Raw genomic sequence first — 13,181 nt, 5'->3', positions numbered from 1 at the left:
AGTGGTTTTCTTTGGTAGAATACAGGAGGGGTTTACCATTGTCTCCTCCCTCACAGTGTGAGATGATGCCTTTCAGCACCTTCCTATATCGCTGCTGCCTTATATAGGTGTTTCCTATATTGTGGGAAACATACAAGCGGGGATTCGAACCAGCAACGTCTTGCTCTCTAGGCAAGTCATTTTCCTGCTGCACCATTATGTGGCTTGGCACTGGTTTACTGCACTTAAAAATTCACTTAAATAATATAAATAGTACTTCCAAGAGACTATATGTTTAGGATTGAAGATGGTATCCACCAATCTTGGTAGATAAGGAAAAAAAATCAAATATTACCCACAAAATAAATATATACACACGTGTATGTGCGCACAGAGCTGCTCTTAATGCTTAAAATGCATCTGAATTTTTAAAAAGGGCTGAGCACCTTTTGTCAGAACAATTATGTGCTTTTAAAGTCACACAAGCATAGCATTAAAAATATACTTTCTATCTGAAAGTCCAATTGTCAATCCAGTATAAACAGGAAAAAAAATGTAGCAGAAATGAACTTTGCTGCTAAGATGCTCTTGTCACATAAAAATATATGATTCTAAATCTTTATCTAATCTCATTTAAGAATCTACTTTTGCACCAGTAAGCCAATGGGAGAAAGTTTAAGTCACATTCATAATATTAAAGACTAGACTAATTAGAAAGCCCCTCTTATGGTCCAGAACGAAGTCCCAGTGATGTATCAATGTTGCTGGTTTGCAACAATTCATTATCAGTCATCTTGCAGCAATACTCCCGTGTTAGCAAATACTTGCAAAATTAGAAGCTTTAATAGTATGCAAATTATTGGTAGTATGCAAATGACATTTTCCCACCTCATACACAAATATTGTTAGACAGGTACAATACCAGTTCTATATTTTATTCATGTTATGTGGGTACTCACAGCTTCTACCTCTGTGCACAAAATAATGTATGCAGAGTAAGTAACTGGTACAGAATTCTGCGCATGTAGATATGTACTGTATATTGCTCTTTATTGCAAATGTGTTCTGGAAAGACAGTGCTGTCCTTGTGTAAAAAGCAATATAAACATTCCTTAAAAAGTACCATCCTCCTGAACCAAGGCCAATACAATATCTTCTTAACCTCTATTCATGACAAGAAATTAGGAACCTTTTATAATCAAAGCACAACTCAACTCTCCAAGCCTGCTGGTGCAAGGACTGTTATCTGATTCAAGATGGATTCCAAAGCCAATTTAAATGTTCAGGAGATTGCACAGTATTGAAGGCTTGCACATTAGCAGTACTTCTGTACAAATGATCATGTGCATTCTGAGGCAGTAGGACTGCAAACATACCCAAACATACAGCAGTATGTCCACAAGGCAATCACACATTACCTCCCACCCAACCAGCCTGCCACTGAGAATGTCTCCCTATTATTCCTGGAGTATAAACTGGGTTCATAAACTTAAATCTGTGGGCAGCCTGTGGCTTGCCTGGTTCCTACATAATGACAAACTATAGTTTGCTAAATGGAATGTGCTATCATAGGGTTCACTCAATAGTACCAAACCATGGTTTCATGTCTAAACCAAGCCTGTGCATGTGTGGCATACCATTTCTCAGCACTTATTAGTCTCTCCCAGTAGCCTCCAACCAATGCCTCCTTATTCTTACAGATACCCACATTCTTTCATGGTAAGCAAAGTGATCCCCAAATATCCAGGGCCCACCTAGTTGAGAAAAGCATGTAGATCTCATACCGATTTTTTTGTTTTGTTTTGTTTACCCAATTTGGACAATTACAAATTGTCCAAATTGGGTAAATCACAATTACAAATTAAAGCATTCTAAGTTTGGTAATTGCAACCTTTGGCATTTTAGAAATTTTAAGACATTGGGAAAGAAGACTACTGTCACTCTAGCTACAACAACAACGTCCATTGAAACAGCCAAGAACTGTAATGTAACAAAGCCTCTCTGTTACTGTTGGACTCTCTGTGCTGCAGGACTAGGCAACATATAATGGGCTGGGGAGAGTTACCTCTCACCAGACAATTACCTGAAGCTCTCCCCACATGCCCTGGGGTTTCCCTTAGGTTTGCTTCTCGGGTAAGAACAATTTTCTGTCTCCTCAATTCTCTTCCTGTTCTCTGTACTCCACCCCAACTGACACCCCAAGTGTCAGTTCAAATGCTGCCCCTGTCTATTCTATTCTCCTAAGTTATAACATCCATGTTCATTTTAAGTGAGCATACACACATTCAACAAAGCAAAAGCTCCTCACTGGTCCTTTATGGGAAGCCTTTTGGCTTTCTGTGGTCTGTGTGAGCATGTTGCATCCCAACACTTTCCCTTCTTCACATATGATGCTGCCTTAGATTGAGTTAGACCTGAAATAGACCTTAGGTCCATCTAGTTTACTATTGTCTACACCACTGGTTCCCAAACTGGGAGCCTCCAGATGTTGCTGAACTACAACTCCCATCATCCCCAGCCACAATAAATTGTAGCTAGGGTTGATGGGAGTTGTAGTTCAGCAACATCTGGAGGCTCCCAGCTTGGGAACCACTGGTCTATACTGACTTGCCAGAGGCAATCTAGGGGTTTCAGATGAGTCCTTTCCAACCCTACCTGGAGGTACTAGGACTTGAACCTGGGGCCTTCTGCATGCAAAGCAGACAGTCTAACACTGAGCTCCATCTCATATGTATTATTTTTTCATTTTCATTTTCATTTAAAAAAATAAACATACATCTATAGAATATGCACTGAACCAAGTTCATATATTCTCACAAGCTCATTTATTACATGTATTTAAAATGTTTAGTATACTAAACAGAAATAAAGGCTTTTACCTGCCAGAAGTCTGTGACGGTAGAAGGCAGGGCGCCCTGAGCAGCTATATAAGCAGGGTTCCTAGGATCATGGTCCATCTGGAAAAAAGAAAGAAACCAATTATAGCCAGTGTTCAATAAGAGTAAGACAAAACTGCCAGAGATGAGGAGGAAAGGGCATTTTTGTATTGCATTCATGAACTATATCAGCTGGGAAGGCACTTCAGAAAAGAGCAAAAAAGTATTTTAATTCCCCCCTTAGAATAAGAGCTCCTTTTCCCAATAAAATAGGGCTAGCAGTCTAATACTAATATGTCTGTCGATCAATTATCTAAGTTTGAAATATGTAATGTGAGATCATTTAAGGAGCATTTGCTCACAAAAGCATTTTCTCGTGGGTTTCTGTCTCATAGCAACCTACAAGCCACTTCAAACATTCAATACAGGGCATTAGGAATTCTGGGCACATTTAAGTATCTCTTCCATTTCCATCATAGCACTTAAGGGCACATGCATCTAAAAACAAGCCAAAACTGGAGAACAAACTCCATCCTGGCCTTTTCTGGTTAGTTCATTCCTTTAAAATACAGGCTTCTAACCCTCAATAGAGGGGGTTCTGTTTAAAAGGCTTTAATTATTACATCTATTTCAAAGAGTGACTGAGCAGGAAAAAAAGATCCTCAGAAACAAAGCCATGAAGAGTAAATAGGATTAGGTAGTTACAATGAATGTTTTCAAGCTGATGGGTGGGTTTTCTGGTCCTAAATCTTTGGCCCCATTTTCCTGATAAGGACAAGATCGGCTGATGGGAATTTAAAAACAAGAGTAACAACAAAAAACCCATTGATTGTAACCCTTAGACAGAATTTTTTTAAAAGAGAGAGTAAAATAACAAAGGTAACATCCTCCTTGCAGTTCCAGGGGCACAGTCCTTCAACAATACTTGGTTCTACTGAACAGTCGAATCTCCCTCTGCCCCCTCCGTCAAAAAAGCGAACACAGAGAACAGGTTTTATAAAAATAAATAAAGCAATCGTAATTAAATGCCTAACAGGCAGCACGTCATGATTAAATGAAATATTTAAAAGGTTATGAAGCCAAACACGTGCCAAACTACATGTTAAGTAGACTGGATCTCCTGATGTTTCAACTGTGGGAGGTGGTAAATCTGCCCACAAAGCAGTAGCTGGGGGGGGGGGGTAACTTCTCCCCATATTGTTTCCCTTAATCTGAATTGCCCTTCCACATGCTGTTGCTTTCTCCCCATGACTGAAAATATACAGGTGCCTGCAATTAATGTTTCCCCTGGGCAACAAACAGCAGCATGGAGGGCCAAGTTTGACTGAGAAATTAGCAAAGAGAATGGGTTAAACCACATTCTCCAGTGCCACTGCAGCATTTTGGATCAGGAATAAAATCAGGAGATCCAATCACAGATTTCCTGTGCAATGTATAGTTTTTGCCTTATTGCAGGGCTCGATCAGTCACTATTTCCTGAAACGGTCTTTGCTTGTAAGGCCAGCTTGCTTGTGAGCTTCTATTGCCCAGAATGCATCTTAGCCAATGGCACTCTGGCTAAGACTCATTCTGGGCAATTGCCCTTTGACCAGTTCCAGATCTCCAAAGCTGCATCCCAGAGCTTTGGTGATTGTAGTTTGCGAGTTCATATTGGCACACATTATACAAAGAGCTCTGTCAGATGTGCCCATAGTCTTTGAGCATGCTCAGTGGGGTTTCTGTCTTTTCCCTCTTTGCAAACCAGATCCCCATGCTGGATCACAAACTGCTGTTGAAACTCCCATCAGTTTCAAAAGCAATTTGCTATGCAGCATCAGGAGTAGGGGGCTTATATTTGCAGAAACACAAGCACCAAAGACCCCTTAGGAATGCAAAAACTGTCATGTGGTTCTGTGGATCCTAGCCACTGCCTATCTGAATGGGTGGTTCGCTTGAGTGAAGGAATGGGGGGATGGAATTAATGCCTCAATTTAACAGCCCTCAATAATATTACAGAACAACAGTATTGTATGGAACACATCTGGGGGCCTCCAATAGGTAACAATTTGATCATTTTAATTTCCCTACACACATATGGGAGAATGCCATTCGCTTATATATCCAAAAAACATATAACCATCAGACATTGTCATGCTGCACGTCTTTCTGTCCTTTGCCCCTCCCTCATCACAGAGGAAAAAGTGGTAGCACAGAGCCCCAGCTGAAGGGAGTGCTGGCCGATCAGAGGGGGAGGGGGAGTCGCCTAGCTGCAGTCCTCATCTGAGTCCTTGAAGAACACAGTATGGCAACTGAGGCCCACTCTGGATAGTAATTTGCCATATGATAAACTTGCTGCAGCCTGTCACTTCAGACTGCAAGGGGGAAGCTCTACACATTGAAAACGAGTATGATGGGGTGAAAGCGAGTCTGGCACCTGTAGGTTGACTGGTGGGAAGCTCTGCCCTTGTGGCAAGGTGTTGGACTATATGGCAGGTTTCTTTTTCATCCTTGTAGGAATCTATATTGCCCCATTTTAAAAAAAAATCCACTCCAAAATAAATGCTGACATTTCAAAAATAGAAACCAACATAAATGAGCCAAACTTTGTGAATTACATAAAACAACAAACCACAAGCTGTGGGTGCACAACGGAACAGACCAGGTAAAAATAGAAAAAACAATGAGGTAAGTGGCACTGTTACAGAAGAAATACTTCTAAACACTCCACAATTTGATAAATCAGTAAGAGGCCACTTTCGGCCTTACAGTATAAATCAACTGCTGTCAGAAAGCTGCTGTTTGGAGCGCTGCAGACATCATAATGAGAAAAGACTGGTCAAACGTGTCATCAAGTTAACAATAACTCAGACGTTTGCAATTATTAAATTCCAAGCACATTCTGGTGCACAGAAAGCTGCTACGAAGAGCACATGTGCAGGTTAGGCTTGCTACTTCTCATAAAGAAATAACCGGGTCACTGTCTGTATGCATGTATTACATCATTTCAGTGAATGCAAATTTTAAAAATGCCTCCTGTCTGCCACTGATGCTGAGCAAGATAAAACAGGGGAAGGGTTATCAGCTTGACTTAAAAGCTGACAGTGGTGTGTGTGTGTGTGTGTGTTCGTTCTTAGAGGGAATCCAAGATAGCATCTCTTTATGCTTATGAGTTTGCAGACTCCTACCAAGATTAAACTAATTGAAAAAAACTAATGGATGCCATTATTAAACGTGCACACTTTGAAATTCCAAAGACTAAATGTGTTTGGGAGGATTTGGAAATGTAAATTCTGACAATTAGCACAACTCAGAACTCAGTTCAGTTGAAATGTAATCTAATTGGAAGCATACAGTCCAGTCTTACTAAGTTGCTTTAGATCGCAAGACACAAATGCTAAAACCTTCACAATGGCAGGAATGGTGGTTTTGTGTCCTTGGCTTGTGAGGCAGAACTGTACAGGTTTGTTCCATTCCATTCACTTTTTAAAAAATATAGCAGACACCGCCCCACCCCACATACACCCTGATGCAGACTGCAGTAAGAAGCTGCTGCTGACCCACTTAAATTCCTTTAGGATTCTGCACTGCATCTATATCCTTCCTTCCAGCACACAGGAACGTGACATTTAGACTTGTATCAGGATGCTACCATTTACTGGATTAGACTTGAAGTGAAGTCATCATGTCCAGGTCAGAGAAGCAGGCAGCAAGCATACACATACATGCACAAGACTGGGACAAAATTCAGAACTGGCAGGAGAAAGGGTCACACATGAGATGAGGAAAGAAGGTGCCCAGTGTGTAAGTTTCAGGGAGTCAGAGCTTAGTATTTGACACCCTCAAGAAACCTTTGCCAAAACTCCTTACCCAGCTTACCAGCAGTCTCTTTCTGCTTCTTTTTGCACTGATAGCCAGCATGAAGGAGTATTGTTAATAATAATAACAACAACCACAACCCCCAGTGAGGCACTATCTTGGCGTGGTTGTGGGGCTTGCATGCTCTGAGAACGGTGAGAGCTATGCCAGAGGTTCAACCATACTGGACAGGTCTCACCAGAGGAGGCAGACGAAGAGTTACTCTCCCATCAACAATATGGTGAGACGTAACTTTAATAAATCTATATCGGATCGGTCGTCGCCCGGGTCAGCAAGGACAGCGCCAGGTGCTGGAGTCCCTGGACATCTGGTGGCAAGTGGGCTACAGGACTCAGGATCTTCAGTTGAGCAACCAGGGCTGGAGACTGCAAGGTTACTGGAAGAAATGTCGCTTAACCGAAAAAAATATACGAAAAATGCCAACAAGGAAATAATGATCTGCTATTACAAGTCTAGTCCAAGTAGAAGAGGTTATTTAAAAAGAATGTACCAAATTTGGAAAGAGAAGCATCCAGACCAGAGAAGATTCATAATAAGAAATAAAGTATTCACAGAAGTTGAGCTGGAAGAACTGCAAAGAGCAACACAGGCTCAAGATATGGAAGAAGAATTACCACCAACTGAAGAACTTGCTCAGGCGCAGGTGGAGGAGGTGTTGGAAATAGAGGATGCCACTGTTGCTGAACTGTTTCAAAATCAAAGCCAGGCAACCTGCCCTTCGCCTTCACCTCAAAAACCCGAATGCTGTTTAACAGAAAAGCAACAAGAACTCAAGCAAAAAATAACTGAGCACATGAACCAAACAACCACCAGGGTTCGACTTCCCGCTCTAAAAACAGTTGCCAAAAACAACTTGCTCAGGCATTAAAAGATGTCAATGCTGCACTTGCAGAAATAACAACCAATAATTTGCAAGAAACAAAACCAACTAATGTACAGTGCAGCAACAATAACAACACAAGAGCTCGGATATAAGATCGTGGACCTGTAAAAAAAGAAAGCAGTACATCACCTAAATGGAAGATTAGATTAGAAAATAAAATCGCCAGGCTTAGATCAGATGCTAGTAAATTGAAATCGATGAAAGACAAGAAGTTGAAGAATGAAAACACCAAACAGTATCTGATCCAAAAATACCACCTAGATTCAAGGAAAATTAGAGAAGTCCTAGAAATAATAAAGCAGCAAATAACAGCAGTGTCAAAGAAGATTAGCAGATACGAAGCCAGAATTACACAACACAGCAGAATCTCCAATTGCAGTCAAATAAGAGACATTTCTATCAAAGCATAGAAGGAGAAACTGCAAGAAACACAGAAACACCAAATAAAGAAGAAACAGTGCAATTCTGGGGGAAATTATGGGACAGTCCAATAGATTATAATAAAAAAGCAGGCTGGGTGAAAGAGGTCAAAAAATGTAATCAACAAATGCAAGATCTAATAATAACACCAGAATTAATAAGTGAAAGAGCAAAGAAAATTAAAAATTGGACTGCACCAGGCGATGATGAACTGCATGGCTTTTGGCTTAAACACCTAAAAAGCCTTCATAAACAACTGTCAAATGTTCAATCACATTTTGCAAGGAGGTGATATTGAACAATGGCTAACAACTGGGAAAACTCATCTCATCATGAAAGACCCAGCAAAAGGTGCAGTTCCAAGTAATTATAGACCAATAACCTGCCTGCCAACCATGTTCAAATTATTAACTGGAATAATAGCAGATGAAGTAATGCAGCACTTATTAACTAACAAACAGCTTCCAGTTGAACAGAAAGGAAATTGCCCGAACACCAGAGGCACAAAAGACCAGCTGCTGATTGACAAAATGATTTTAGAAAATTGCAAGAGAAGAAGAACAAATCTAAGTGTTGCATGGATTGACTACAAGAAAGCCTTCGACTCATTGCCTCACACATGGATACTAAAATGTTTAGAAACAACTGGTGCCAGCAAAAACATTCAGATATTTATTTAAAAAGCAATGAGCATGTGGAGTACACAATTAACAATCAATGGCGAGACACTTGGACAGGTTAGCATTAGAAGAGGTATTTTCCAAGGGGACTCACTATCCCCTCTGTTGTTTGTAATTGCCATGACTCCACTTTCACAAATACTAAATAAAACAGCCTTGGATACCAAACATCTAAAATATCAAACATCCTTGGGAAGAGAGCTGGTCTTGTGGTAGCAAGCATGACTGGTCACCTTAAGCTAAGCAGGATCCACCCTGGTTGCATATGAAAGGGAGACTAGAAGTGTGAGCACTGTAAGATATTCCCCTTAGGGGATGGAGCCGCTCTGGGAAGAGCATCTAGGCTCCAAGTTCCTTCCCTGGCATCTCCAAGATAGGGCTGAGAGAGATTCCTGCCTGCAACCTTGGAGAAGCCGCTGCCAGTCTGTATAGACAATACTGAGCGAGATGGACCTATGGTCTGACTCAGTATATGGTAGCTTCCTATGTTCCAAGTAAAATAAACCATCTGCTGTACATGGACAATCTGAAGTTGTATGGAAAGTCAAAAATGCTGCAAGTCCATCAAACAGTAGAGGAGGAGAAAAGAGGCCTTGAAGAATATATCAAGGACAGTGAAGAAGATGCACTTCAAATGGTCAATAACGTGAAACTATTCAACACCAATGAAACAAAGCAGGCCTACAAGAAAGAACAAGTCAAAAACTGAGCAGAAAAATGGAAAAATATCTGGGAATTCCTGTTAGAGGGAACACTGGCACTCATGTATCCCAATTTCCACAAAGTGTTTTGCTGCCTTTTGATTGGGTGGTTTATAAATGTAATTAATAATAATAAGAAGAAGAAGAAGAAGAAGAAGAAGAGGAAGAAGAAGTCCATCAAACAGTAGAGGAGGAGAAAAGAGGCCTTGAAGAATATATATATAAAGAACAAGTCAGGAACTGAGCAGAAAAATGAAAAATAAGCCACCGCATGGTCAATATTTGCACAACATAACTGGAAAATCAAACATCACCAAGACCTGGCAATGGCTTAAGAATGGCAACTTGAAGAAAGAAACAGAGGGTCTAATATTGGCTGCACAAGAACAGGCACTAAGAACAATAAGAGCAAAAGTAGAAAAATCAACAACAAACAGCAAGTGCCGCCTTTGTAAAGAAGCAGTTGAAACAGTGGACCACCTAATCAGCTGTTGTGAAAATGTCACATAGACTGACTACAAACAAAGGCATGACAAGATAGCTGGGATGATACACTGGAATATCTGCAAAAAATATAAGCTACCTGTAGCCAAAAATTGGTGGGACATACAATTGAAAAAGTGGTAGAAAACGAAGATGCAAAAATATCATGGGTCTTCCGACTACAAACAGACAAACATCTGCCACACAATATAACTGTAGTCAAGAAGAAAGAAAAACAATTTAAAATAATCGACATAGCAATACCAGGGGATAGCAGAATAGAAGAAAAAGAAATAGAAAAAATCACAAAATACAAAGATCTACAAATTGAAATTGAAAGGCTGTGGTAGAAAAAGACCAAAATAATCCCTGTGGTAACTGGTGCCCTAGGTGCAATTCCAAAATACCTTGAAGAGCACCTCAACACCATAGGGGCCACAGAAATCACCATCGGCCAATTACAAAAAGCAGCTTTACTGGGAACAGCCTATATTCTGTGACGATATCTATAACAACAGCAACAACATTGATAATAAAATTCAGCCATCCCAGGTCCTTGGGAAAGACTCGATGTCTGGATAAAACAAACTAGTCAATAACACCTGTCTGACTGTGTAAATTAATAATAATAATAATTTGATATCTATACCACCCTTCCAAAAATGGCTCAGTTCAGTTTACACAGAGAAATAACAAATAAATAAGATGGATCCCTGTCCCCAAAGGACTCACAAACAAAAAGAAATATAAGATAGACACCAGCAGCAGTCACTGGAGGTTTTGTGCTGGGGGTGGATAGGGCCAGTTACTGTCCCCCTGCTAAATAAAGAGAATCACCACGTTAAAAGGTGCCTCTTTGCCAAGTTAGTAGGGGTGTTGGATTTGGACTGAGGAGACAGGTTTAAATGCCAACTCTACCATAAAGCTACCTAATGGCGGGGAACCAAATAAAACATGTGCACTCTGTCCTGACCTCCAAGGAGAAAGAAGATAAAAATGTGAAAAAAATAGATGGACAGATAGATCCAAGGAAGCCACCCATTAGCAGTCACATTAGCCTCAGTTGTGCCCCATTCCTGAGTAGCAAATTCTGACAGGGGCCAAGGTTTTGGCCCCGGATGGTTCAGCACCAGACCAAAGGCCAGGATCAGGTCCTTTAGGATGTTGCATACAACACTGCTTCCATGGCACTCAGACTTGTATCAGGATGTCACCATTTACTGGATTAGCCATGGAGTGAAAAGGCAGGTGCACCGGTTGTGCCATTAATCAGGTGCTGAGATGAACCTTTCAACCAAATCCTATGAAACACCGCAGCTTCTGCAGGCTGTTAATACAATGATATCAATTTGTTCACTTTGTTTACCCAATATAAACCAGCCACAAACAACAGAAGTGTTGCATAAATGCTTAGACTGCTTAGGAGTGTGTTTCTGAATGATCACTAAGGGCATCTAGCTCTTCCTGCGCAGACACAATGAAGAAACACTGTTTAATATAATATGCAAGTTATGCTCACTCATCCTGAACATCGAAGTATAGCTTCTTCCTTTACATTCCAGAAGTTATCACTGGAGTTAGCTAAATCAGGAGTAGCTGCCCAAGTCATTTTCAATAATAAAATTGTAAATCGTTTAACTCAGCAGAATAGCAACCATATTAGTGGCTTGCCAAAAAGTTTAGGATGCTTAGGTTGTATTCAGAAATTATGTTAAGCATATAAATTTGGCAAAATTTGAATATTGTACAGTATTACCAAAATGGTGGAATCACAAATGTTCTGCCTGTAATTAATTGCTGTAATTTTGTACTGTAATGCAGCCACTCCAGCAAACTAGGCAGTATGCCTAACACACAAGCCACATTTCCCTGATTTCACATGGCAATCAACAGGACAAAGATCAACCAAAGCACAATAACTGCCTCAATGTTGGTTACTATTACCATATAAGGGAAAAGGAGAAACCAAAAGAACCCGCAAACCACCATCTACCTCATGCCTGATCAAGAGATCAGATCAAACTACCCCCCAAAACTAAGATATTTTAATACCAAATCATTTTTCTAAGTTTTTTCTTCTTCTCTAATTAAAGTTGATTGGCACTTTCTTAAACTAGAGAATACCATGCTGAATTAAATACACTGTGATAATCAGTTATATCTGAAATTTAAAAATATGTCAACTACTTTTGCATTTTTTATGTTACCACCAAGTTAATGCTAATGTATTAATTCAGATTTTTATGTTTAGGGGCAATGTTATTTTGCCCTTCTATTTTAACACATTTTATGAATATGATTATCCACTGAAAAATGCCAATTTCTTTGTAAAATATATATTCCCCCACCATTTACCAGTAGGATGGGGAATGATATTTACATACTAACCAACATAAAATAAGAATCCAAAGAAAAGGTAGTTCAACATGATGCATCATGATTAAATTTTATGTAAACAATAAATCTGTTCTAGGTGACCCAGCTTAAACCACTTTCACACTCATTTAGGTCAGCCTCCCAAGTTATTGTGGTGATACGACAATAGATTTAGAACTCTTTATTTTTTCTGGTTTTCAGAACCATAATATTTGTGGCTTAGAACTAGCCATAGTATTACAAAAATGGTGAATTACAAATGTTCTGCCTCTATAATCCTGACTGAGGACATATTTAAATGTGTGTTTAAACTTAATATGCATAAAATCAACACATTTAAGGATCTCTGTTAAATTAGTTTTGTTTACCAACTATTGGCAACCTTATACACGAGACAGATAGATAGATAGTGCATTTCCACCAGGTTATACTACTGAGTCATCACTTTCATCCTCCCATTAAAATAAAAATGACACAAGACATAGAATATTAACTGGTCTATTCTTGAACGAACACACACACACACACACACACACACACACACACACACACACACACACACGTTTTTTATAACCATAAAGGGAGTAAAATAAATAAATCTGATTTTGAATACCATTATGATTTTAGGAGTCTATTCTAGTGATAAAATTTGTATGCTGTGTTTGAGCAAACTGTCATGTTAATTGCATTCCTCAGTCTGGTGGCTTCAATAATAAGCAAGCTGAAGGGTAGGGTTTTGTGTTTTTTAATGTAGTTGATGGGCACCCCCTCCCTTCCCAACACCCTAAGAGGGAAAACAGAATTCCCATTTACTTTCATGACCTCTGATTTAAAAGCAAAGATTGCACATTATTTACTACTGGATGATTTCCCTGAAATTTAATGAGGACTAAGTACAAATATGACAGATGTAATTATCACAGTTTTA

General features: G+C 39.7%; 1 protein-coding gene across 6 annotated transcripts in view; it reads right to left on the bottom strand.

The window, feature by feature from the left end:
• The window catches only part of PTPRN2 (protein tyrosine phosphatase receptor type N2), a 914,460-nt gene that overhangs the window by 53,765 nt on the left and 847,514 nt on the right, over positions 1–13,181 (bottom strand). For all 6 annotated transcript variants that reach the window (XM_053263441.1, XM_053263436.1, XM_053263440.1 and 3 more), the window contains one exon: positions 2,859–2,936. In XM_053263441.1, the coding sequence (XP_053119416.1) occupies positions 2,859–2,936 (78 nt within the window). The remainder of the gene's footprint in view (positions 1–2,858; positions 2,937–13,181) is intronic.

The sequence above is a fragment of the Hemicordylus capensis genome, chromosome 6 (genome assembly GCF_027244095.1).
Source record: "Hemicordylus capensis ecotype Gifberg chromosome 6, rHemCap1.1.pri, whole genome shotgun sequence".
Lineage (NCBI taxonomy): Eukaryota > Metazoa > Chordata > Lepidosauria > Squamata > Cordylidae > Hemicordylus > Hemicordylus capensis.
The sequence above is the reverse complement of the archived record's forward strand: the minus strand, read 5'-3'. Positions and strand labels throughout refer to the sequence as shown.